This window comes from Pipistrellus kuhlii, unplaced genomic scaffold (genome assembly GCF_014108245.1).
Source record: "Pipistrellus kuhlii isolate mPipKuh1 unplaced genomic scaffold, mPipKuh1.p scaffold_m20_p_30, whole genome shotgun sequence".
Lineage (NCBI taxonomy): Eukaryota > Metazoa > Chordata > Mammalia > Chiroptera > Vespertilionidae > Pipistrellus > Pipistrellus kuhlii.
The window spans coordinates 2,998,397-3,022,163 of NW_023425530.1; the positions used below are offsets into that span (position 1 = coordinate 2,998,397).

Here is a 23,767-nt window from a genome sequence, read left to right on the forward strand (position 1 = left end):
ATTATAGATATGTGTCCAGATGTGTGTGTGTGTGTGTGTGTGTGTGTGTGTGTGAAAGAGAGAGAGAGAGGGAGAGAGAAAGACAGGGAGAGAGAGAGAGAGAGAGAGAGAGAGAGAGAGAGAGAGAGAGAGAGAGAGAGAGTGTTGGCATAGGTCTCTGTGTGCCTGTTTCATTTGTATAACTGCAATAGGGGTGTCTTGTACCTGTCTTAGTGGCAGTTGCCTTAGGGCAAGTTGGAGAGTCCCTTCCAGGTGGTAGCCCAGCTGACACTTCCTTCCTAGGGCAGGCTGGCTTGCTTCCCAGCAGAATGAGCTGGCTTCTCACAAGGAGCCTCTCTGAGGGGTCCCCAGGGCCCTGCTCTGGTCTGCCTGGGTGTTCCCCATCTCTGTTTTTATCAGGGAAACACGATTTCCTGTCTTTGATGTCACTGGTGCTAAATTTTCCCTTCCAAAGAGTTTAGACCACTGGTTTCTTTCTTCGTGTATGTGTGTGTACTTGACCACAATTCCGTGCTTAATATAAAAACCCCAAAACAAACAGTAGCACATGGAAAATGCAGTGGCTGAAAGCACACACAGCAAAAAGGTCCAAATTCTCTCAGCCCAAATCCCACATCTTTTATACCTTCCAGAAATGCACTATGCAAATGTACCTCTGCTCTGAAACAAACCCCACATTTGGTATGTGGCACTTTATTTTTTAACCCTTAGAGATTTCTGTTAGCCCAAAAGAGATGACTCAACCTTCACACCTGTGATTACCAAACTGATTTTCAGGCAATAACAGACAATTTCACTTTTGATGATTTGTTTTGGCTATTTTCATCAGGACATCTTTGCAATAGATGTCCAAACAAATTTTTGGATCCTGATTGTTCATTCACAAGATCAACCCCTGCATACAATCATACAGAGCTACCAGGCTGTCAGCCCCATTGGCAATCATGATGCTTACTGTATGCCTAATGCTATTCTGATTCCCTATTTCTTGTATTCCCTATTTTTTTTTGTTTTTCTTTTGTTTGTTCTAATCTTTATTGTTCAGATTATTACAGATGTCCCTCGTTTTCCCCCCATGGCTTCCCTCTACCCGGCTCCCACCCCAACCCAGGCCCTTGCCACCCCACTGTTGGAGTCCCATAGGTACTGCATACGTGCTTATAAGATCTTTGTCCAATCTCTTCCCACACCCCACCACACCCCCTTCCCCCGAGAATTGTTAGTCCGCTCCATTTCCATGCCCCTGATTCTATTACATTCACCAGTTTATTCTGTTCATCAGATTTAAAAATATATATATATTTTATTGATTTTTGTACAGAGAGGAAGGGAGAGAGATAGAGAGTTAGAAACATCGATGAGAGAGAGTCATGGATCAGCTGCCTCTTGCACACCCCCTACTGGGGATATGCCTGCAACCAAGGTACATGCCCTTGACCGGAATCGAACCCGGGGTCCTTCAGTCCCCAAGCTGATGCTCTATCCATTGAGCCAAACCGGTCCCGGCTGTTCATCAGATTTTTTATTCATTTGACTTTAGATTCACTTGTTGATAGATATATATTTGTTGTCCACTTGGTTGAGCTGATTCCCTATTCTTTAAAAAAAAATATATTTTATTGGCTTTTTACAGAGAGGGATAGAGATAGAGAGTTAGAAACACCGATGATAAAGAAACATCAATCAGCTGCCTCCTGCAAACCTCCTACTGGATATGTGCCTGCAACCAAGATACATGCCCTTGACCTGAATTAAACCTGAGACCTTTCAGTCTGAAGGCCAACACTCTATCCACTGAGCCAAACCGGTTAGGGCTGATTCCCTATTCTTGACACTAATCCTACCAGGTGGTCACTGGTGTCAGCCACACTTCCCAGATAGGAAAAGCAAGGAACAGAGAGGTGAAAGAATTTTCTCAAAATCATACAACTACCAAGAGGCAGAGCTGGGATTTGAAGCCCCACAGTTTGGATCTTGTGCTACTTGTTGTTTCTCAATTAAAAACACATCTGTGAACACATGGAACCCCCTTTCCTCATCTCTGAACACAAAACATCACATTGGAAACACACAAGTCCAGAGTAGCCTGGGGTACACCCCAACCCCACAAAGCTTCAGTTTTTTTTTTTTTTTTAAATACAATATATTTTTATTGATTTCAGAGAGGAAGGGAGAGGGAAGAGAGAGATAGAAACATCAACAATGAGAGAGAATCATTGATTGGCTGCCTCCTGCACACCCCCTACTGGGGATCAAGCCCGCAACCCTGGCATGTGCCCTTGACCAGAATCGAGCACAGGACCCTTCAGCCCACAGGCCAACACTCTGCCCACTGAGCCAGACCAGCTGGGGCAAAGCTCCAGAGTTTTGCATCACCATGCCTTGCAACATTTACACAGCACGAGAAGTGTGCACATGTGCTGGCCCTGTTTTCCTGGCCTATCTGGGACCCAGCTTTTTGAGAGACTTGATTCACGTAGGCAATGCAATTCCCCTCTCGGTGCCTCTTTCCTCCTTCAATACATGTTACCACTCTTAATTCTTTCCTCCCCCCTTTTCTCTTTTTCTCAACTCACATCCCCTGCCCCCAATTTGGTCCTTTGCTCACTGGCTTGTACACTCACTCAGCAAACATCACTAACGTCCTCTGTTAGGCTTTGCCTCTGCCCTGGGGAGGTGGGGGGGAGGAGGGACACAGAGAATCCGGGACAGAAAAGCTGACACTGGGGGAGGCCGCATCTAGGGGATGGGGACAATGGGGAACCCAGAGAAAAGGAAACGAGGTTTTCTAGAAAAAATTAAGGCACCCCTCTTGGAGCAGGTGCCTGTTTGCTGGGCCTCAGAAGTAGAAGATAGGGACTCCCCCACTTCAACTGCTTCCTGCCCCATCCCTCCCTTGAGCCCTATGATGTTGAGATGAGGATTCAGGCCCTACCCCTAGAGATGGGGAGAATGGGCCCACGTTCACCTCAGGGAGACAGCTGAGCACAGAAGTACTAACTAGGAAGGTAATGCCCACAGCTCCACGGTGGGTGGGGCTGTCTGGCTCAGATGTCCCAACCACAGCCACACGTCACGGTGCTCCCCGGCTGCGGCCTGAGCCTTCCCCAGGCTGCCAGACTCTGTTTCCCCTCCCTGGAGGGCGTGAACACAACTCTACCAAGCCCCTCCGTGTGGAAGAGGCTTTCCGAACACTCACTGGGCCTCCTTGGTTAAGCGACTTCAACTCGTGGAGTCCGTTTCTGCAGCCCCATCTTGGGATGCTGTTGTTTCCACTTGCTTTAAGCTCGAGTTAGCAAAAAGATGCCCCGAGCATGACAGCTCCTCGCCTTCTCTGAGCCACTCGTAAGGTGCCTGCCCCTGCCGACAGCACGCTCTCCACTGTCCTTTTTGATCTACTACTGTTCTCATTTGGCAGATATGAAAAATAAGGCTCGGAGAGGGCAAGCTGCTTGCCCTCAGCAAGAAACTTGAGAGCTGAGGTGGCAAATTTTTTTTTTTTTCTAAAATGGCCCAGGGAGAGTCAATATTGGCTTTGTGGGCCGATCTCCGTCACGGCGACAGCTCTGCTATGGTATTGCAAAAGCGGCCGTAAGACAATAGGCAGATGAAGGAGCATGGCTGTGTGCCAGTGAAGTTTCTTGGTGGACACTGACCTCAGAATTTCGTATCAATTGTATGTCAGGAAATAGGCTTATTCTTTAGACTTTTACCAGCCACTTAAAAGCAAAAACGATTAAACAAAAAAATTCATAGCTTTCAGACTGTAGTTTTTTTTTAATCTCTAGAGCCGATGCTGTTATTTGCTTTAGTTCATTAATGTAGTCACTCATTCCATAAATATTACCGAGGCCTGTCATTCTCTAGGCCCAAGAAGTAGACTGGAAACAAGCCATTGAATTGAAGGTGCTCCTCTTCAGGAGATAACACTTTTGTGGGGAAAGTAATTGTAAGCAAGCAAGAATATTCTAGATGGCAGAAAGGGCTAGTAAGGAAATTTGTCGGGTGATGTAACAGGGCCGAGGGAGGGGCACTTCCATTTGGGTTGTCTGAAATGGTGACATTTGGAGCCCTCTGAATTCCTCTTTTTGTTCTTTTTGTCAGCTTAGGCAAGCGTTGGCTGTCGCCCTGGCTGTGGGCTAGGGCTTAATAATAAACAGATTGGCTTCTTGGCAGAGCAGTGATGTCCAGGGGAGGGCCCTGTGGCCTCAGTATGTTTAAAAATTTCTTCCTGGTCGGTCAGATTCCTCAGAGATGGGTCTGTCGTCATCCCATCTTCTGGGGCCCGATGCTGAGCGGGCGAGGGTTGAGGTGTGGAAGTTTTAGTGCCTGCTTTTAGGTTCACAGGTTTGCTCAATCGTCCTGTGTTCAGAGAGATCCTTCTGTCGATAACTGCTGCTCCTCTGACCAGAAACACTGCTATTTCCGCTCTTTGGAGGACAAAAGAAAACAGATATTATCCTACCCTGATGGGAAGTGTCAAAACAAACATACAAACAAACAAACAAACAAACAAATGAATCCACTTCAAAATGGAGCTGGGGCTGCCATGCTAGAGAGACTTCCGTGCATATCTTATGCCTCAAACCTTTGGAATGTAAAAAAAAAACGGCCAAATAACCCTGGGGCAGGGCTTAAGAAGACTTGTTCCCCCCCAAAAAAATGTAAACAAGGCAGGTATAGCCTGGCTTGTGTGGGTCAGTGGTTAAGGATTGACCTATGAACCAGGAGGTCACGGTTCTTTGAATCCCAGTCAGGGCACATGCCTGGGTTTCAGGCTCCATCCTCAGTGTGGGGGGGGGGGGCAGGGAGGGGCACGCAGGAGGCAGCTGATCAATGATTCTCTCCTATTATTTGCTGTTTCTCTCTTTCTCTCTCCTTTCTGCTCTGAAAATCAATTAAAAAATATATTTTAAAAAGAAAGCAGGTAGAATGACTTCCTGGACTAAAAATTAAAAACCCTGTTTGGCATTAACATCACTATGTACCGATACAAATGCCTTCCGCCTATTGATGTCATTGGCCCCTTTCCCTTCTCATAAGCACCCCTTGCCTTTGCATCCTAAGTGGGAGGAAGACTATTTGGTTTTCTGCCTGAATTGGCGCATCCCAAATAGCTATCCTTTTTTATTTCAAACACATGCTTGTTTCCACTGGCTTTAAAAGGCCTTTTCTGCTTTGGTTAGCTGGAGAAAAACGGATGTCTCTTTTGGGAATTGACTTTCAGTAAACTCTTCTGTTTTAGTGGCCACGCATCACCCCCTCCTTCAGCGTTGGCAAGAGTCACCAATGACTGAACTTTGGCGGATGGTGCTGGTGAAATTCCAAGAGGCAAATAATAGTTGGCTTTCCACCCTGCTGGCTAGCTGTTTTGTTTCGGGTCAGGCCAGTGGGGCTTCAGAAGAGTGAAAGTAAAGGCTGATGCCCCGTTCGTCATGTTTACCCAGAAGGATGGTGGGAGCCCAGGCTGGCTGCCAATGTGCAGAAAGAACATTCCAGTCAGAGGGACTGCAAGGGTGAAGGAACAACCTTGGTCCAATGCAGTGGGTTCTCCAACTCGGGCAAATCCTGGAATCTTCCGGTTGGCTCATTCAAACACTGATTGCTGGGCTGAGGGCTGGGCTGAGGGCTGGGCTTTTTCCGTTCCCAGAGTGTCGATTGACAGAGGTGCTAGAATTTGTATAGGTGATGTTGTCGCTGTTGGTTTGGACATCACACTTTATAAACCGATTACATAACGGAAGCATTTAGCACCTGCGCATTAACCTGAGCCAGCATCATTATGGTTTTTCTCTCTGTAATTCCCCAGCAAGGCCCAATGCTAGAACATTGAGCACAGCGTGGCATCCTATACCAAAACCCCCCTGCATTTCCTGGCCTGCTGGCCGAGGCCTCAGACCACTGGGACAGTGAGTCCCGGAGCAGCTCAGGGGCTGGCCAGTGTCCACCCGGCTGGTCTGGGCAGAGCAGGGCTTTCTTCCCATCTCTCAGTCCAGGGTTGCTTCCTCTTTTGGGTTTTGAGTTATGGCAGCTTCTCTGCTCCTCCTCCCACCCCCGCCTGAGTGAAGGGAAATTTGAATTTCCTCTGTTTCACTCGTGTCCTCTTCCTACAAGGGGAATTTCTCTACCTGGACTCTCCAGCCTTCCGCTTGTGGGGTCCAGAGGAGGCTCCTGACAGGAAGCGGTCTAGGTGGGTAGGTGGGGGCAGGCCGAGGAAGGGCTAGGGTCCCAGAGAAGTTGGGGGGGGGGGCAGAGTATGGCACTCAGGGTTTCACTGGGGGTTTTGCTCCACAGGAGAAGGCAGCTGAGGCTCGGCTGTCCTCTGGCCGTTCTGCAGAAATACTGGATTTAGGGGATCCCTGGGGGACCTGGGTGGGAGTGACAAGGAGGGGAAAGAGACAATGAGGTTCAGAAAGTGAGAGCAAGAAACAGGGGGAGAGAAGAGGGTGGACAGGGAGAGACACTGAGACAGAGACAGGGAGGGGCACTGAGAGACAGGGAGAGTCAGAGACATAGAGCCAGAGAGACAGAGATGTAATAAGGGATAGAACCATAGCTGAGACCCAGCCCAATGTAGACAATCAGGGACAAACGCAGACACAGGGACAAATGGTGAGAGTCACACAGATAAAAGGAGAGACACAGAATTACAAAGAGGCATCCAGAGAGGCAGAGAGAGGGAGGGAGGGAAAGAGGGAGAGAGAGAGAAAGAGAGAGAGAGAGAGAAAGAGAGAGAGAGATATATATAAAGAGAGAGACACAGAGAGAGAGACAGAGAGAGAAGGGGAGAGAGAGAGAGAGAGAGAGAGAGAGAGAGAGAGGCAGAGAGAGGGGGGAGAGAGGGAGAGAGAGGAGAGAGGCATAGAGACAGAAAAAGACACACACACAGAGACAGAGAGACAGAGAGAGGCATAGAGAGACACACACAGACAAAGAGAGAGAGGCACAGAGAGACAGAAAGAGACACAGAGAGACAGTGACAGGCAGCGAGAAAGAGAGATAGATAGATAAATAGATAGAGAGGCAGAGAGAAAGAGAGAGACAGGAGCACAGAGAGAAGGTGGAGGAAAGAAGAAGCAGCGGGGCAGAGATTGGAGGGAGAGAGAGAGAGAGAGAGAGAGAGAGAGAGAGAGAGAGAGAGAGAGAGAGAGAGAGAGAGAGAGAGAGAGAGAGAGAGAGAGAGAGAGAGAGAGAGGAAGGAGACAGAGATGAGATCCAGGGAAGAGAAAGTCAGGGAAAGTCTGGCTGGAGGGGGCGGGCGCTGGGATCCCCGCCGTCTCCGCCCCGGAAAGCGGGGCTTCCGGGTTCACTATAAAGCGGGGAGCCGGGGACCCCGGTTTTAGCCGCCTGCCACTGGCCATGAGCTCCAGCTCGGACGCCGCCCCGGACCCCGAGGCCCCGCGGCCGCCCGCGCCCCCCGGCCCCGCCTGCCGCCGGCTGCCCTGGGCGCTGAGCGCCGCGCTGCTGCTGCTGCTCGCCGCCGCCTGCGCCGCCTGCGCCGCCCGCGCCTGGCCCGGCCCCGCGCCCGCCGGGGGGCTCCCGGAGCGCCCCCCCGACGCCCGGGCCCGCCTCCCCGACTCCCCGCAGGTGAGACGCGCCCCTCCCTTCTCTACCCTGCACCCCGGGCCGACCCCCTTCTGCACCCCGAGCCCCTAGAAGCACCCCTTCGTTATCCAGGACATTCGGGGGGCGTACCTCTTCTCGCCTTGTTACCCCCGTGAGACCCCATCTGCATCCGGCACCCTAGGGTGGGGCCTTTTCTCCATCGCGGACCCCGAGGGGCACTTCGAACCTTTGAGGGGACCCCCCCCCCCCACTTTTCCCCTAACTCCCGGAGGACCTAGACTTTCTCCCGGACCCCTGGGGTGTTCCCCCTTTCCTTCCAAGACCTCCCTGTTCCAAGGGCACCCGGAGGGATCACCCTTATTTTCGGTCCTTGCAGACCCCCCCTCACCCCCCCGCGGGTTGGGGCCGGTAGAGCCCCCAGGTTGAGGTGTGCTTGAGCGTGGGTGTTGGGGTGCTCTTTTGGAGCAGGGGGACAGGAGAGCGTGTGGTCTGCGCAGACGCGGTGGGGCCCTTGGCACGGGGCTGCGGAGCGGCTGGGGGACCCTCCATTCACTTTCTGCCTTTCCTCCTCAGGATGTGGGCGTGTTCGCGCAGCTGGTGGCCCGAGATGGTGAGTGTCCTGCGCCATCCCTCTCCCCTTCCTTCCTCCTCTTTCCTCCCCCCCCCCCCCCCCCCCCGCCCCCCCGCAGGGGAACACTAAGTGGGAGGGTCCCGGGAGCTGGAGGCCCCCTTCTGACTAAATGGGACCCTCGACTCCTTCTCTCTCTGAAAGCTGTCCTCTCCCCTCTTTGCACCTGTCTCTCTGTGCTCCCGCTGCTTCTCAGCTGACTTCCATCTCTCTCAGGCCTGGGGCGGGATCCCCAAACCCCACCCTGGTCAGGTCTCTCACCCTGGGTTCTGGGAAGTTCACCCTCTCCTTCCCACTGGCTTCCCTCCTTCGTCCAGAGACCGCCCTCCTTCCTGAGACCCCGCCCACTTTCCCTCCCCCTCCTTCTCCTGAGTGCCCACCTTCAAGCTGTCCCATCGGCCCCCCCCCCCCACCTCCTTCTCTAAATCCCTTCCTTCACTCCCCTGTCCCTGGTCTTACTCCCCCCTCCCCATCCCCTTTTGCATCGCTTGTCCTCCTGCAAGTGTCTGTTCCTAGAAGTGTCTCACTTTCCACCCCAGCCCTCTCCAAGTTCCCCCTCCCTCTTCCTGACAGCCTCCCCATTCCGGTCCCTTCCTGCCTCCATCCCCTAGCCCTCCCTCCCTCTGAGAACCCTTCTGTCCTCAGGGCCCCTCCTCCCCCTCCCCAAGCTGTGCCCCTGCCACATCTTTGCCCAGGATAACCCCTCCCCCTTCCTCCTCTTGCAGTTCTGCTGAGGGAAGGGCTCCTGGATTGGCACAGTGACCCTGGCTTGAAAGGTGTGTTCCTGGCACCAGGCCTGAGCTACGATGAGCACACGCAGGAGCTGGTCGTGTCTGAGGCCGGCATCTACTACGTCTTCTTGCACCTGGAGCTGCGACGTGTGGTGTCCGGATCTGCCTCTGGCTCTGTCTCCATTGCCTTGCACCTGCAGCCACTGGGCACAGGGGCTGCGGCTCTGGCCCTGACCTTGGACCTGCCATCTGAAGCCCGGGACTCAGCAGCTGGCTTCCGGAGTGGCCTGCTGCACCTGCGTGCTGGCCAGCGCCTGGGTGTCCATCTCAGTGCTGTGGCTGGGGTGCACCTCACCTGGCAGCTTGCACAAGGTGCCACGGTCTTGGGCCTCTACCGAGTGGCCACCAAGGTCCCTGCTGGACTGCCCTCAGGACATCCTTCATGAGGCAGGCAGGGTTGCCACCCCCCTGCAGGGAGACTAAATCCTGCCTTTCTTCCGCGGGGCCCTCGGGTGACGGGCCCTGGCTTCTCTACCTCACCAGGCAGGGCAGGAGTTCTGGCTGCTGACCCCCTCCTCAGGGACTTGCCTGGTCCCTCTAGCACCCCTGTCCCAAGTCAAACCTTTGGTATTTATTATAAGCCTGAGCTCAGACAGTGAGCTTTGTATTTATCTGTTTAACTTATATTTATTGAGCGCCCAGGCCAGGCACTGTGCAGCAGAGCTAGAGAAACAGACCAGAACAAACAAACAAACAACAGCAGCAAGCAAAACAGACTTCAAAAAATCCTTATGTTAATATGTGAGAAATAAAGACTCATTCCTAGCCTCCCCCTTTGGGATTTGTGGGGTAGCTTAGGGGGTCTGCAGAATTCTTTGTTGTGTGAGTTTCATTCATGCAACTTGTTTCACTATCTACGATGTGTCAGGCACTGTTTTAGGTGTTGAGGATACAGCAACGAACAAAATAGACCAAAACTCCAGCTTTTGCCAAGCTGACGTCTCATGGGCTGGTTTGCCACTGTGACTGTGATTGTCTGTGACCTGCTGTGCCTGGGCCAGGGGGCAGTGTGAGTTGGTGGATGGTACTGGGAAATAAACTATTTATAAATTTAATGATGACGTTACTGAGCTTTTTACTGTACACCAGATGGTGTTATCGGAGACTCATAGCTACTGTATGTGTTAAGGATTTTTTTTTTCCATTTTACTATTTGTATGCTCTTGAGGTTATTTTCCTCTATGGTAAGTGGGTGGTGGAAATACTGTAGAATACAGTTCTGCAGGAAATCACTTGCCAGCTCTGTTCAGTGCTGTCACACCAGTAACTTAAAATCAGCCACGGGAATCAGCAAATGCAACAAGCCAGGGCTTGCTTTATTGTCTGTGGTCATCTAGACTGAAAGTGATGGAGGAATTGATGTTAAACAAGTAGATTAGACTTAAAACGGCATCTTGTCTCTATCTGTTATGTTGTAAACACCAAGGAAGTCTTCATCTAGTGTTTTCAAACCATTATAAGATTTTGTAAAGAAGTTGCTCATGCTTTCACAAGCAAGTGAAGTGTGGACATACATCTTTGGCCCGTTTTATCTTAGTATTATTATTATTTTTTAGTTGATTTCAGAGAGGAAGGGAGAAGAAAGAGAGAGAGAAACATCAATGATGACAGACTCATTGATTGGCTGCCTCCTGCACAACTTGGGCATTGAATCTGGGACCCTTTAATCCACAAGCCGATGTTCTATCCACTGAGCCAATCTGGCTAGGGCTTATCTTAGTCTTTAAAAGAAAATACAATCTTCATCACTTGTTTGTCCCTCAGATGCAGGGTTGAGTATGGGTACAAGAGTGGGAAAAATTAAGGCATTCTGTAGAGAATCAATGAATTACATAGAATCTACAAAGAAGAGTATGCTCTATTTTATTCACAAATGGTGTCTACTCAATTATTTATGCCTACAAAATTTATAATAGACACACAATTTCACCCTCCGCCCCCCCATAGTCAATCCTGCGTGCAAGTGACAAAGTAGTGATGTAGATTGAATTTTCCTACATGACTTTATCTTTTAAAAACTAAGATAAGCCTTAGCCTGTTTGGCTCAGTGGATAGAGTGTCAGCCTGTAGACTGAAGGGTCCTGGGTTCGATTCTGGTCAAGGGCACATGCCTGGGTTAGGGCTTGATCCTAGGTAGGGGGAGTGCAGGGGGCAGCCAATCAATGATTCTCATCATTGATGTTTCTATCTCTCTTTCCTCTCCCTTCCTCTCTGAAATCAATAATAATAAAAAAAAGACTAAGATAAAACAGGCCAAAGATATATGTCCACACTTCACTTGCTTGTGAAAACATGAGCAACTTATTTACAAAATCAGATAACGGGTTGAAAACACAGCACCAGCATGCTGTCCCTTTCTCCAGACCTAGCCAGTTCTCCCTGCCCCATAATTTTGTCACCATGCAGAACATCTGCCCTGGTCCATATAAACTGGCTGGACCAAGGCTTTCCTTCAGATCTAGGACAAAAGGGGCTGGGTGGACGGAGAAGTCTCCACAGAGCCTACTTTGATTGGTCTTAAGAAGAAGGAAGGGGTGAGTGAGATGCAGTGGTCAGACAGGAGGGCGTGGGATGGACAGCAAAAATGTGGAAGTGAAAATGAATGGCATTTGCCTCTTCCATTTCTACTCCAGGGGTTTGTCTCTCCTGAGTGGGCAGAATGACATTGAGCTTACACCCATGAGCATGGCCATACTAGGCATTAAATTATTAAATTAGTTCTGTGCTGGTTGGCAAATATCCCTTAATCGTAGTCCCCATTCCTGGATACTTCCTTTGGACCCCTAGGATGGCCCCTGTGACCAACCATCCAAAGCCTTAACCCTTGGTGCATCCCTAAAATTCGTGGGGAAGGTAGTCCCCAGAATTCTTGGTCCAGGGACCACAGTCTAATCTGATTGGTCAGCGTCTGGCTACACTGGTTGTTGTCCATTGAATAATACCCTTGCCACCAGGTGATGCCTTCCCTTGGCACAGCTGATTGGGTGGATTCATAACGCAAGCTGAGCCAATCTCCACAAAGTGGGCGGGCTTGACCTCACAGGCAGTGTTAGTCAGGAAATCGCACCTCTACAGGAGAGAGAAGCATGAAATGGCCCATATGGAGAGAGAGAGAGAGAGAGAGAGAGAGAGAGAGAGAGAGAGAGAGAGAGAGAGGAGGAAGATGCACAGGAATTCACAGGTGAGACCACAGAACCCTGGAGAGATAGAAGAGGGACCTAGGTTTTCTACTTGCCCCTTCCTGGTGACATGGGAAGCCCTATGCCTTTTGGAAAACCCTATGACAGGGTGGGACGAAAGTAGGTTTACGGTTGTGAGTACACAAAACACAGACTTTATTCTTTTAGTATTATTTATTAATTATTGTATTATTTTCCATACAAATGACTGTCATCCTACTTTTGCCCCACCCTGCAGATTCCGAGGGCCACAAACTGGGTGGCTTAAAACAACAGACAAGTATTGTCCCCCAGGTCTGGAGGCCAGAAGTCCAAAATCAAGGTGCCAGCAGGGCCATGGTTCCTCTAAAGCAGTGGTTCTCACCCTTTCTTTCTCCCTTTCTTTCTTTCTCTCTCTCTCTCTCTCTCTCTCTCTCTCTCTCTCTCTCTCTCTCTTTCTTTCTTTCTTTCTTTCAATATATTTTATTGATTTTACACAGAGAGGAATTGAGAGGGATAGAGAACTAGAAACGTCGATGAGAGAGAATCATCGACCATCTGCCTCTTGCACCCCCTAACTGGGGATGTGCCTGCAACCAAGGTACGTGCCCTTGACCGGAATCGAACCCAGGACCTTTCAGTCTGCAGGCTGGTGCTCTATCCACTGAGCCAAACCAGTTTCGGCAGTACTCTCCCTTTCTAATGCCTTGACCGTTTAATACAGTTCCTCATATTGTGGTGACCCCCAACCATAAAATTATTTTCGTTGCTATTTCATAACTGTAACTTTGCTACTGTTATGAATCATAATGCAAGCATCTGTGTTTTCCAATGCTCTTAGGCGGCCCTGCTAGGGGTCACCTAAGAGCATCAGAAAACAGATACTTATATTATGATTCATAATATAAGTATCAAAATTACAGTTATGAGGTAGCAAAATTACAGTTATGAGGTAGCAACAAAAATAATTTTATGGTTAGGGTCACCACAACATGAGAAACTGTATTAAAGGGTTGCGGCATTAGAAAGGCTGAGAACCACTGCTCTAGAGGCTCTAAGGAAGCATATCTAAGGAAGAATTCTTACCTGCCTCTTCCAGTTCCCAGTAGTTGCCCACAATCCTCAGTATTCCTTGCTTCATAGGTGCAATACTCCTATCTCTGCCTCTCTCTTCAACGGCCTTCTTCGCTCTGTGTGTCTCTGTTTTCATTTCTCTTCTCTTCCTGAAAGGACAAGTCATATTGAATGTAGGGCCTACACTCATCTAGTATGACCTCTCCTTAATTTAATTACAGCTCAGTGGTTGAGTGTCAACCTATGAACCAGGAAGTCAGGGTTCGATTCCAGGTCGGGGCACATGCCCACGTTGTGGACTTGATCCTCAGTGGGGTGTGTGCAAGGAAGCAGCTGATCAGTGGTTCTCTCTCATCATTGATGTTTCTATCTCTTAATATGTGACATATATCACATTACCATTGCAAATTCTGGATTTCAAAACATTTCTGGCTTCCAGGGCTTGGGATTAGAAATTATGGAATTTATTAAGGGATTGGAATGTGGATCAAGACACAGATTCTCACTGCAGTATGTGTGTGCTGGCAGCCATCCAGTAAGGAAGAAGTGGAGATATGCTTGCAGAGTGTACTTTTTTAAAAAAAGTGTGCATGGGTGGACCTGGAGAGTATTATGCTAAGCGAAATAAGCCAGTCAGAAAAAACAAGTATCACGTGATTTCTCTCAAATGTGGACTGTAATGAACCAAATAAACTGATGAACAAAAATAGACCCAGAGACATGGAAGCATGAACAAACTGTTGAACCTCAGAGGGAAGGCAGGGGAGGGTGGGTGGGAAGAGATCAATCAATGAACTTGTATGCATATATGCATAATCTGTGGACACAGACAATGGGGTGGTGAGGGCCTGGGGCGGAGGGAAGATGGGAGTGGTCTGGAAGAGGTTAATGGGGGACTTAAGGGAGGCCTATGTAATACTTTCTACAATAAAGATTTAAAATAAATAAATTGTGTTGCCCTGCTCGGTGTGGGTCAATAGTTAGAGTGTCAGCCTAAGCACTGAAGGTCTTGGGTTCGATTCCCAGTCAAGGGCATGCGTTGCAGGTTCGATCCCTATTCCAGTCAGGGTGTGTTTGGGAGGCAACCAATCGATGTGTCTCTCTCACATCCAAATTCCACCCCCCTCTCTTCTCTCTCTCTCTCTCTCTCTCTCTCTCTCTCTCTCTCTCTCTCTCTCTCTCCTCATATCCCCCTCTCTTCCACTCTCTCTAAAAATCAATAGAAAAAATATCCTCAGAAGATTAACAACAAAAAATTGTGATAAGGATACTTAATGTGAGATCTGCCTTAACAAAATGTTCAGTGCCCAGTACAGTATTGCTAACTATAGGCACAATGTTGTGCAGCAGGTCTCTAGAACTTCATCTTTCCTAAATATCTGGCTTATTTCACCGAGCATAATGTCCTCAAGGTTCATCCATGTTATTGCATATGGCAGGGTTTTCTTCTTCTTCTTCTTCTTTTTTTTTTTTTTTTTTTTTTTTTTTTTTTTTTTTTAAGGCTGAATTACATCCCATTATGTGGATGTATCACATTTCCTTGATTTCTTTATCTACTCACCTGTTCATGAACATTTAGTTGTTTCCAGATCTTGGCTATTGTGAATAAATGCTTCAATGAACATGGGAGTGTAGATATCTTTTTAGGACCCAGATTTTAATTCTTTTGGGTATACTGCCAGAACTGGGATTGCTGGCTCATACAAAACAGGCATTTTAGGGTCCCACAGAGCTAAGTTCCAGCCCTGATCCTGCCATTGCTAGCGAAGCTGTGCATCCTTGGGCAAATGCCTTCATGTCTCTATGCTTAGTGTCTTCAATTGTAAAATGGAAACAAACTTTGCAGCTCATGGGCTTTTGGGAGTATTAAGTCAGCTAATAGCACAGTGTGTGTGTGTGTGTGTGTGTGTGTGTGTGTGTTCACGCGCGTACGTGCGTGCCAGACATTTGATCCAATATGTGGAAGATGAAGTTCATCAAGAGAGGATTTGGAAAGTGAGCTCCAGGTGGGGAAGACAGCATGTACAGAAGGTAGGAGAGTAGCTAGAGTAATGGAGATGGGAATGAGAGGGTCAGACCATGCAAGCTTGTGGATGCCAGCCCAAAGCTTTATCCTGAGGCTGATAGAGTATGAAGAAGACAAGCAGTCAGATTAGCTAATTAGAACCAGATCTCTGTCAGGGGTGTGGAGTTTGCACAGGTGGCAAAGAATGGAGGCAAGGAGCCCATGGAGTTATCCCAAAGAGAGATAGTGGGAGGTCTGAAATGGAGTGTGGCTTTGAAGATGGAGAGGCAACGAATGCAAACAAAAGATACACCATAAAAGGAATAGGACTTGGCAAGGCTTTGAATGTGGTTGAGATGGAGAAGCCAAAAATTTTGGCTGATGCAACTGGATAGAGAGTGGACGCATTTATGAATTTGGGGGGGGGGGACTCTAAAGATCATAGGTCACTTTGGGATATGTGAAAATTTTCAAGTGCGTTTGAAGGGACAGTTTGGAAATATTGAGTTAATTCAGTGGCTATGCAAACTCTTTGGGAAAGGAAATTTGAGAGTTGTTGATGTATTTACATTATAGATGTTTGGGGTAAGAAAGAGGTCTCTTAGAAGAACAATTGCAGACATACAGATGAGAGGGTCTAAGATCAAGCATCAAGGATCTCCAATAAGTAATGGTAAGATAAGGGGCCAGGCTGCACAGAAGCCTGACCTATAGCAGCTGAACAGGAAGGTGAAAAACAGCACCCCAAGGAATCTGTTTCAAGAAGGAAGTAATGGCCGATGGTGTTCGACACTGTTGAGAGTTAGTTAAGATAAGAAGTGAAAATATTTGCTGGTTTGAATCATCAGATTCAGGGGTGGTTTTATAAAGACCATACTCAGTTGAGTGGACAGTGAATTAGTGTGGCCTGAGAAATTAGTGACAAGTGAATACCTTGGCATCACCTCAATAGCTTCTTAAAAACAAGTTCATATTAGCAAATAATTTCAAATTTAAAGAAATGTTACATGAATAAGAAGAGTACAAAGAACACTGTAAAATCTCTACCCAAATTCACTGATTGTTCATTTTTACCTATTTGCTTCCTTACTGCTCTCTTCCCTTCCCTCCCCCACCGTGTTGTGAATAGAAATTAGAAGTATTAATTTGAGTCAGACAGGATCAGGATTAGTGAGAAGTAAAACAAGAGAAAACCACGAGCTCGAAGCTGGGGCAGTTCTAGGAAATTCCAAAGGTAGTGTCGTGATTTCAGAAAAAGGGGAGGAAGTTCTGGGGGATTTATCAAGGTGATTACTTAGGAAGAAACACTGGAGCCAGCTGGCTTAGGTTTACTCTCTGTTCTGGAGCATATTCTAAGCTGATCCAATGGTTTAGTTTGCCCTGAAGCTAAGTCAGTGGATATAAAATATCAAGTTGCAGCATTCCTTTCCCGAGTCAAATTATAGCAAATAGAATGGGCAGGAGAGCTGGGATTTTCAAATATAAAGATGAGCAGGCAACTAAGAGTCACCAGGCAAGTGACCAAAATCTACACTAGGAAAGAGAGCATGCACTCCACAACAGCAGAAAAGAACTCTGAAGAAACAGAATTACCAGAACAAAAGATTTCTGAGCAAGTTTAAGTCTTCTTCCTAGAAAGATTTTATTTTAGAATAAAATGATATTTAAATACACCAATAATAAAACCTATGAGGACACTCAGGTTGAGTGAAACCCTATGTTATCAAACTTTCAGAGAGATAATGAAAGTTTAAAGATGAAATACCATTGCTCATTAACATTCCAAGACATGAAGATGCAAAAGAATTGACTTATCAGGGTGGGATTAGAGAATACGTTTTAAAATTCACTTATTTATTTATTCAACAAATGTTTGTTGAAGGATTTTCTTAAAATAAAATTTTATTGATTTCAGAGCAGAAGGGAGAGGGAGCGAGAGAGAGAAACATCTGATGATGAGAGAGAATCATGGATCAGCTGCGTCCTGCATGTCCCACACTGGGGATTGAGCCTGAAACCCAGGCATGTGCCCTGACCTCCAGGTTCATAGGTCAATGCTCAACCATTGAGCCATGCCAGCCGGGCTGTTGAAAGTTTTTAATGTATCAGTACTTCCTCCCCCAGGTCCCTAGCCCATACAGCAGAAGGAGGAATTGCTTGCTGGTGATCAGAGAAAATTTGTTCTGGTCAGTATTGTCTATCTAGGTAAGTATTTTTATTCCTAATGTAATGAATGCTTTCTTCTTTTTTGCTTTATTATCACTTTTTATTTTTCAATTATAGTTGAAAGTCAATATTATTTTATATTACTTTTAGCATAGTGATTATACTTTTATATAACTTATGAAGTGATCACCTCAATAATTCTAGTAACCACCTGGCACCAAACTTAATTATTACAATGCTAGAGGCCTGATGCACGAAATTCATGCAAGGGCCTTGGCCCCAGCCCTTGCTGCCCTCTCTGCCATGGCCCCTGCCCATTGCAGCTTTGTCCGGTCTAATTAGCATATTACCCTTTTATTATTATAGATTATTGACTATCTTCCCTGTGCTGTACTTTACATCTCTGTGACTATTTTCCAATTACCAATTTGTGTTTATTTTTCTTTCTTTAAAAAAAAATATTTTATTGATTTTTTACAGAGAGGAAGGGAGAGAGATAGAGAGCTAGAAACGTCGATGAGAGAGAAACATCGACCAGCTGCCTCTTGCATACCCCCTACCGGGGATGTGCCTGCAACCAATGTACATGCCCTTGACCGGAATCAAACCTGGGACCTTTCAGTCCACAGATCGATGCTCTACCGCTGAGCCAAACCGGTTTCAGCTGTATTTCTGTTTGGCTCATTGAGTGTTCAGATATTCTTTTTAGATAAACTGTCCACCCTTCTCCTTCTCCTGAGAGGAAGACCTTCATTGATGGCCTAAAGATCCCTTCCTATCCCTGACTCCCAGTTGGGTTTAGCTTGTGGCACTGAAAGGGGATGTACTAGTAGAGTAGGTGATGATTGAGGGCTGGGTTTTTATCTCCCTAGCTCCCTCTCTGTTGGTCACCTGATGTTAAGAAAAAATTGTCTCCAACTTGGGAAGCAGCAGGAAATGGCCTCATGACCTTTCAGCATCATTGCTTAATACTTGTGTCACGTGGGTTGTCTAGGAAGCGGATGCTAAGAAGTATAAAAAAATTATTGAGAGAGAATGACTCACAACTGGAAATGGGAAGGAAACAGGTTTGGGCAGAAAGAACCTCAGACTACAATGCAGCCAAGCCATTGTGGGAATCAATAGTGAAGCTGACTCACAAAGGAATCCCACATTGGTCAGAAGCCCTAGTGCCCTTGCTGTGGTCATTATGGCTGGGCTGCTGGGGAAGAGCCTGAAGGCAGTGACAGCTGGAAGTGCTCAGGAGCTGCCTTGCTGCAGAATAACAGGTTCTTTCTTAGAGAGATTTGAGTGGTGCATCTCGCTAGGCTTATTCACAGTTTATGGTATTTAATCATCTTGAAGAATGTATCTTTTTAAAAAGTCACAAATTGAGCTTTAATTTTCATGCAATACAATTCAGGGGTATTAGGTGTACAATTAAAAAACAACAACTTCTTTTTGCGTTGGCTGGTGGGATTCAGTGGTTAGAGCATCAGCCCACACATTGAAGGGTCACGGGTTCCATTCTCAGTCAAGGCATGTACCTGGGTTGCAGGTTTGATCCCCATCCCTGGTTGGGCGCTTTTGGAAGGCAACCAATTGATGTGTCTCTCTCACATTGATCCTTATCTCTTTCTCTGCCCCTCTCCTCCCCTTCCTCCTACCCTCTCTGAAAATCAATGGAAAAAGTATCTTCAGGTGAGCATAAACAAAAAGCATAAAAGTGGACTATTTTTTAGAGCAATTTTAGGTTCATGGTAAAATTGAGCAGAAAGCCTAGAGTTCCCAGGTACGCCCTGCCCCTCTCACACACAGCCTCCCCACTATCCACATCCCTCAGAATAGATGCACGTGCACTGACCATCATTATCACCCAGAGTCCATGTTGTCACTAGGCTTCCTTCTTGGTGTTGGCCAAAAGTATAATGCCACATAGTCACTGGCATGGAATCACACAGAATAGTTTCTTTCTTTCTTTCTTTTTTTTTTTTTTTAACTCAATCTTTATTGTTCATATTATTACAAAGGTTCTTCATTTCTTCCCCCCTCCACCAGGTTCCCACCCCCACCCTCCACCCCCTCCCCACCCCCCATTGTCCTCATCCATAGGTGCACAGTTTATGTTCAGTCTCTTCCCGCATCCACCACTCCCCCTTTCCCCGAGAACAGTCAGTTCACACAAGGCACTCACAGATCAACAGCCCAGCGCTATACTAACTCAACACATCCAGATCTAAGCCTTCATCACTTGATTCAGCAGACCCTCAAGTTCCCCCAAAAGTTTCCAGCCATGTCTGAGAGGCAGCCTTGGGGCGGGGGCAGGCGAGGAGTGAGCTGTTCTGGGCCTGGCTGCTCCGGGCCTGGCCTCTGTTGCTCTGGTCCGCTCCACAACCAGCTGCTCTGGGTCTGGCCACTGCCGCTCCTGGCCTGGCTGCTGCTGCTCAGTGCCTGGCTGCTCCCGACCTGGCTGCTCTGGGCCCGGCTGCTCCTGGCCTGGCTGCTCCCGACCCAGCTGCTCCGGGCCTGGCAGCTGCTGCTCCGGGCCTGGCTGCCCCCGACCCGGCTGCTATGGGACCGGCTGATCCGAGCCTGGCTGCTCCTGACCCGGATGCTCTGGGCCCGGTTGCTCCGGGCCCGGCCACTCCGGGCCTGGCCGCTCCCGGCCTGGAAGCTGCTGCTCCAGGCCTGGCTGCTCCCGACCCGGCTGCTCTGGGCCTCACACAGAATAGTTTCACACTCCCAAATCCCCCATGTTCTGCCTAAGCATTCTTACCTTGCCCACAATGTCTTTTTATTTTTATTTATTTTTTATTTAGTACTTGCACCTAAACTTACTATATATATTGAAAATGTACAAAGAATAACACCGCACTTTTTTTTTTGGTTAAATCTAAGTCAAAGACATTCATTAATAAGGAATCATTTAATGTGAATATTACAGGAATTTTTCTAAGCCATCTGATCAGAACTGTCTCTTAATATAATACATACTTTGGAAGGTATTGGCATATATTTGAAAGAAATTTAGAAATTTTCAAAATAAGCCCCAATTAAAAAACAACAACTACTCTATAGTCAAATTAAAATCATTTACGTAGAATTTTCCTTTCCAGAAACAATAATACACAAATCATGGCAGTTTGAAAAGTAAGGTTCCAAACAAGGGATAGTAAAAAATAAGTGTATACAGCCCTAGGCGGTTTGGCTCAGTGGATAGAGTGTCAGCCTGTGGACTGAAGGGTCCCAGGTTTGATTCTGGTCAAGGGCACATGCCCGGGTGTGGGCTTGATCCCCAATAAGGGGCATGCATGAGGCAGCCGGTTAATAATTCTCTCTCATTACTGATGTTTTTATCTCCCTTCCTCTCTGGAAAGAAAAAAAATATATAAACAAAATCCTACAAAAAAAAGGTGTATACTTAACTTCCACCTCCTCAAAGCAGAGTCTACTCTCCATTCCTCAGCCTTGGAAAGAAGGTGAAGAATAGTCTGGGAGCAACTTTGGGCAGGGGGTTGATAAACAAATCTCAAGCAGTTGAACATGGAGATCTCACAAAAGAATTTCAGGGAACCTGACCAAGTGATCAAAATCTGTCTTTAATACAAAGATGAAGAGGCTCCTGGGCCAGCCCCAAGCTCACCTGCCCTATGTTCCCAAGCAAAGCCTAGGGATCCTGTTCCATGGGAGACTTTTAGTGCCTGGGAGCTCTTTGTGTGAATGAGGTGAGCATAGACTCCATGTAGGCATTTTATTTATTTTATTATTTATTTTAAAACTAGAGGCCCGGTGCACAAAATTCATGTGGGGGGATTGTTTTATGATATATCTATGTAATAAAAGCCTAAGCGACCATTAGGCAGAACAAGCAGAATTACTGGTTGCTATGATGCACACTAACCACCAGGGGGCAAACGCTCAACACAGGAGCTGTCCCCTGGTGGTCAGTGAGCTCCTACAGGGGGAGCACCACTCAGCCAGAAGCCATGCTCACAGCTGGCGAGTGCAGCAGCAGTGGTGGGAGCCTCTCCTGCCTCTGCCACTATGCTAAGGAGTAGCAAGCTGAGTAGTAAGGAGCGGTGAGCAGGCAGGTGGTAAGGAGCAAGGGGTTCCGGACAGTGAGAGGGATGTGTGACTGCCCAACAGTCAGTCATCCCCTGAGGGGTACTTAGTGCTGCTGGGGAGGCCAGAGAAGGGGGCTTCTGGCTGGGTGATTCTTCCCTTGTGGGAGCGCACTGACCATCGGGGGCAACTCCTGCATTGAGCCTCTATCCTCTGGTGGTCAGTGTGCATTATAGTGACCGTTGATTTGCATATTAGGGTTTTATTATATAGGACTAGAGGCCCGGTGCATGAAATTTGTGCACTGGTAGGGTTCCTAGTAGCCACCAGCTACCAGCTGGGGCCTCCTTCCCTTCTCCTGGCTGGCCCGGCCACCTTATTGAACTCCTGGAAGAACACCCAATGGAGGGGACAATTTGCATACTATGCTTTTATTATATAGGAATGTTGAAAGTGATACATATGTACCCCTTTTCTACCACTGACCACTTCTAAACCATGCTCCCCCCACCCCCTGCCCCAGGCCTTCTCCACCATATTGTCTGTGTCCATGGGCTAGGCATATATGCATGCAAGTTCTTTGGTTTATCTCTTCCCACCCACCTCCCCTCCCACCCTCCCCTCTGAGATTCTATAGTCTGTTCCATGCTTCTATGTCTCTGGATCTATTTTGTCCATCAGTTTATTTTGTTCATTAGATTCCACATATGAGTGAGATCATGTGATACTTGTCTTTCTCTGACTGGTTTGTTTCGCTTAGCATAATACTCTCCAGGTCCCTCCATGTTGTCTCAAAGGGTAAGAGATCTTTCTATTTTACTGCTGGAGGTACATTATAAAGGAAAAAGAAAGTGAGCTCTAAAGCAAGTTATTCCTAAAAGTTGTAAAAAGGTTTGTAAGAGTTTTAGAAAGGTTTGTGAAGGGAAAGGAAGACAGGGAAGTTAAAACAAGACCATGGTATGAATGTACCACAGCTTTTTTATTCACTCCTCTACTGATGGGCACTTGGGCTGTTTTCAGATCTTTGCTATTGTAAATTGTGCTGCTATGAACATAGGGATACATTCTTTCTGATTGGTGTTTTGGATTTCTTAAGATATATTCCTAGAAATGGGATCACTGGGTCAAATGGCAGTTCCATAATTAATTTTTTTGAGGAAAGACCATACTGTTTTCCATAGTGGCTGCACCAGTCTGAATTCCCGCCAGCAGTGTACTAGGGTTCCCTTTTCTCCACATCCTCACCAGCACTTGTCATTTGTTGATTTGTTGATGGTAGCCATTCTGACAGGTGTGAGGTGATGCCTCGTTGTTTTAATTTGCATCTCTCTGATGATCAGTGCCTTTGAGAATTTTTTCATGTTTCTCTTGACCATCTGTATGTTCCCTTTGGAGAAGTCTCTATTTAGGTCCTTTGTCCATTTTTTTAATTGGAGTGTTTGTCTTCCTTTTGTTCAGTTGTATGAGTTCATTATGTATTTTGTATATGAACCCTTTATCAGATGTATCATTGCGAAATATGTTCTTCCATACTGTGGGCTTTCTTTTCATTTTCTTTTAAAAAATATATATTTTTATTGATTTCAGAGAGAAAGGGAAAGGGAGAGAGAGATAGAAACATCAATAATGAGAGAGAATCATTGATTGGCTCCTGCACACCCCTGACTGGGGATTGATTGAGCCTTCAACCTGGGCATGTGCCCTAACCGGGAATCGAACCATGACCTTCTGGTTCATAGGTTGACGTACAACTATTGAGCCATGTCAGCTGGACCTTCCAGAAACTTTTCATTTTGATATAGCCCCATTTGTTTATTTTTTCCTTGGTTTCCTTTGCCTTAGGACCATTGTGGGCAAACTGTGGATTGTGAACCACTTTTAGCTCTTTAGCAAAGGCCAGTTTAGGCATACCCTAATTAAGTTAATAACAATGTACCTATCTATATAGTTTAAGTTTAAAAAAATTGACTCTCACCCTAGCTGGTTTGGCTCAGTGAATAGAGCATTGGCCTGCGGACTAAAGGGTCCCAGGTTTGATTTCGGTCAGGGGCACATACCTGGGGCTTAGACCCCAGAGTTATCAGTGGAAATCCCCCCTTAAAACTCCCCCCCCTCCCCAGCTGAGCTATCTCTCCAGACCTGTCTGTGGACACCTGGCCAGTTATTTCTATACTTCCTACCAGTCTTTGTGGTCTCTACTTTCCATCCTTGGTTATAACAGTTTCTCCAGCTAGTCTTCAGTTGATTTTCCAGGGTGTATTAGTTGCATTAGTTGTATTTCCAGTTTATTCCTGGGAGAGTGTCAGTATCTTTCATTTACTCCCCTGCCATATTTAAT

General features: G+C 47.1%; 1 protein-coding gene across 1 annotated transcript; it reads left to right on the forward strand.

Annotated features, from left to right (window-relative positions):
* Positions 1 to 7,185: 7,185 nt before the first annotated feature.
* Positions 7,186 to 10,609, forward strand: TNFSF9 (TNF superfamily member 9). The gene is made up of 3 exons (XM_036460089.2): positions 7,186 to 7,587; positions 8,140 to 8,176; positions 8,920 to 10,609. Exons 1-3 carry the CDS (start codon positions 7,360 to 7,362, stop codon positions 9,369 to 9,371), a joined length of 717 nt encoding a protein of 238 aa, XP_036315982.1. The 5' UTR covers positions 7,186 to 7,359; the 3' UTR covers positions 9,372 to 10,609.
* The last annotated feature ends 13,158 nt before the right edge of the window (positions 10,610 to 23,767 follow it).

Coding starts and splice junctions, on each gene's coding strand:
- TNFSF9 (XM_036460089.2), top strand. CDS start 7,360: ATGAGCTCCAGCTCGGACGCCGCCCCGGACCCCGAGGCCCCGCGGCCG. Junction 7,588..8,139: donor GCCTCCCCGACTCCCCGCAG/GTGAGACGCGCC, acceptor TTTCCTCCTCAG/GATGTGGGCGTGTTCGCGCA. Junction 8,177..8,919: donor GCAGCTGGTGGCCCGAGATG/GTGAGTGTCCTG, acceptor CTCCTCTTGCAG/TTCTGCTGAGGGAAGGGCTC.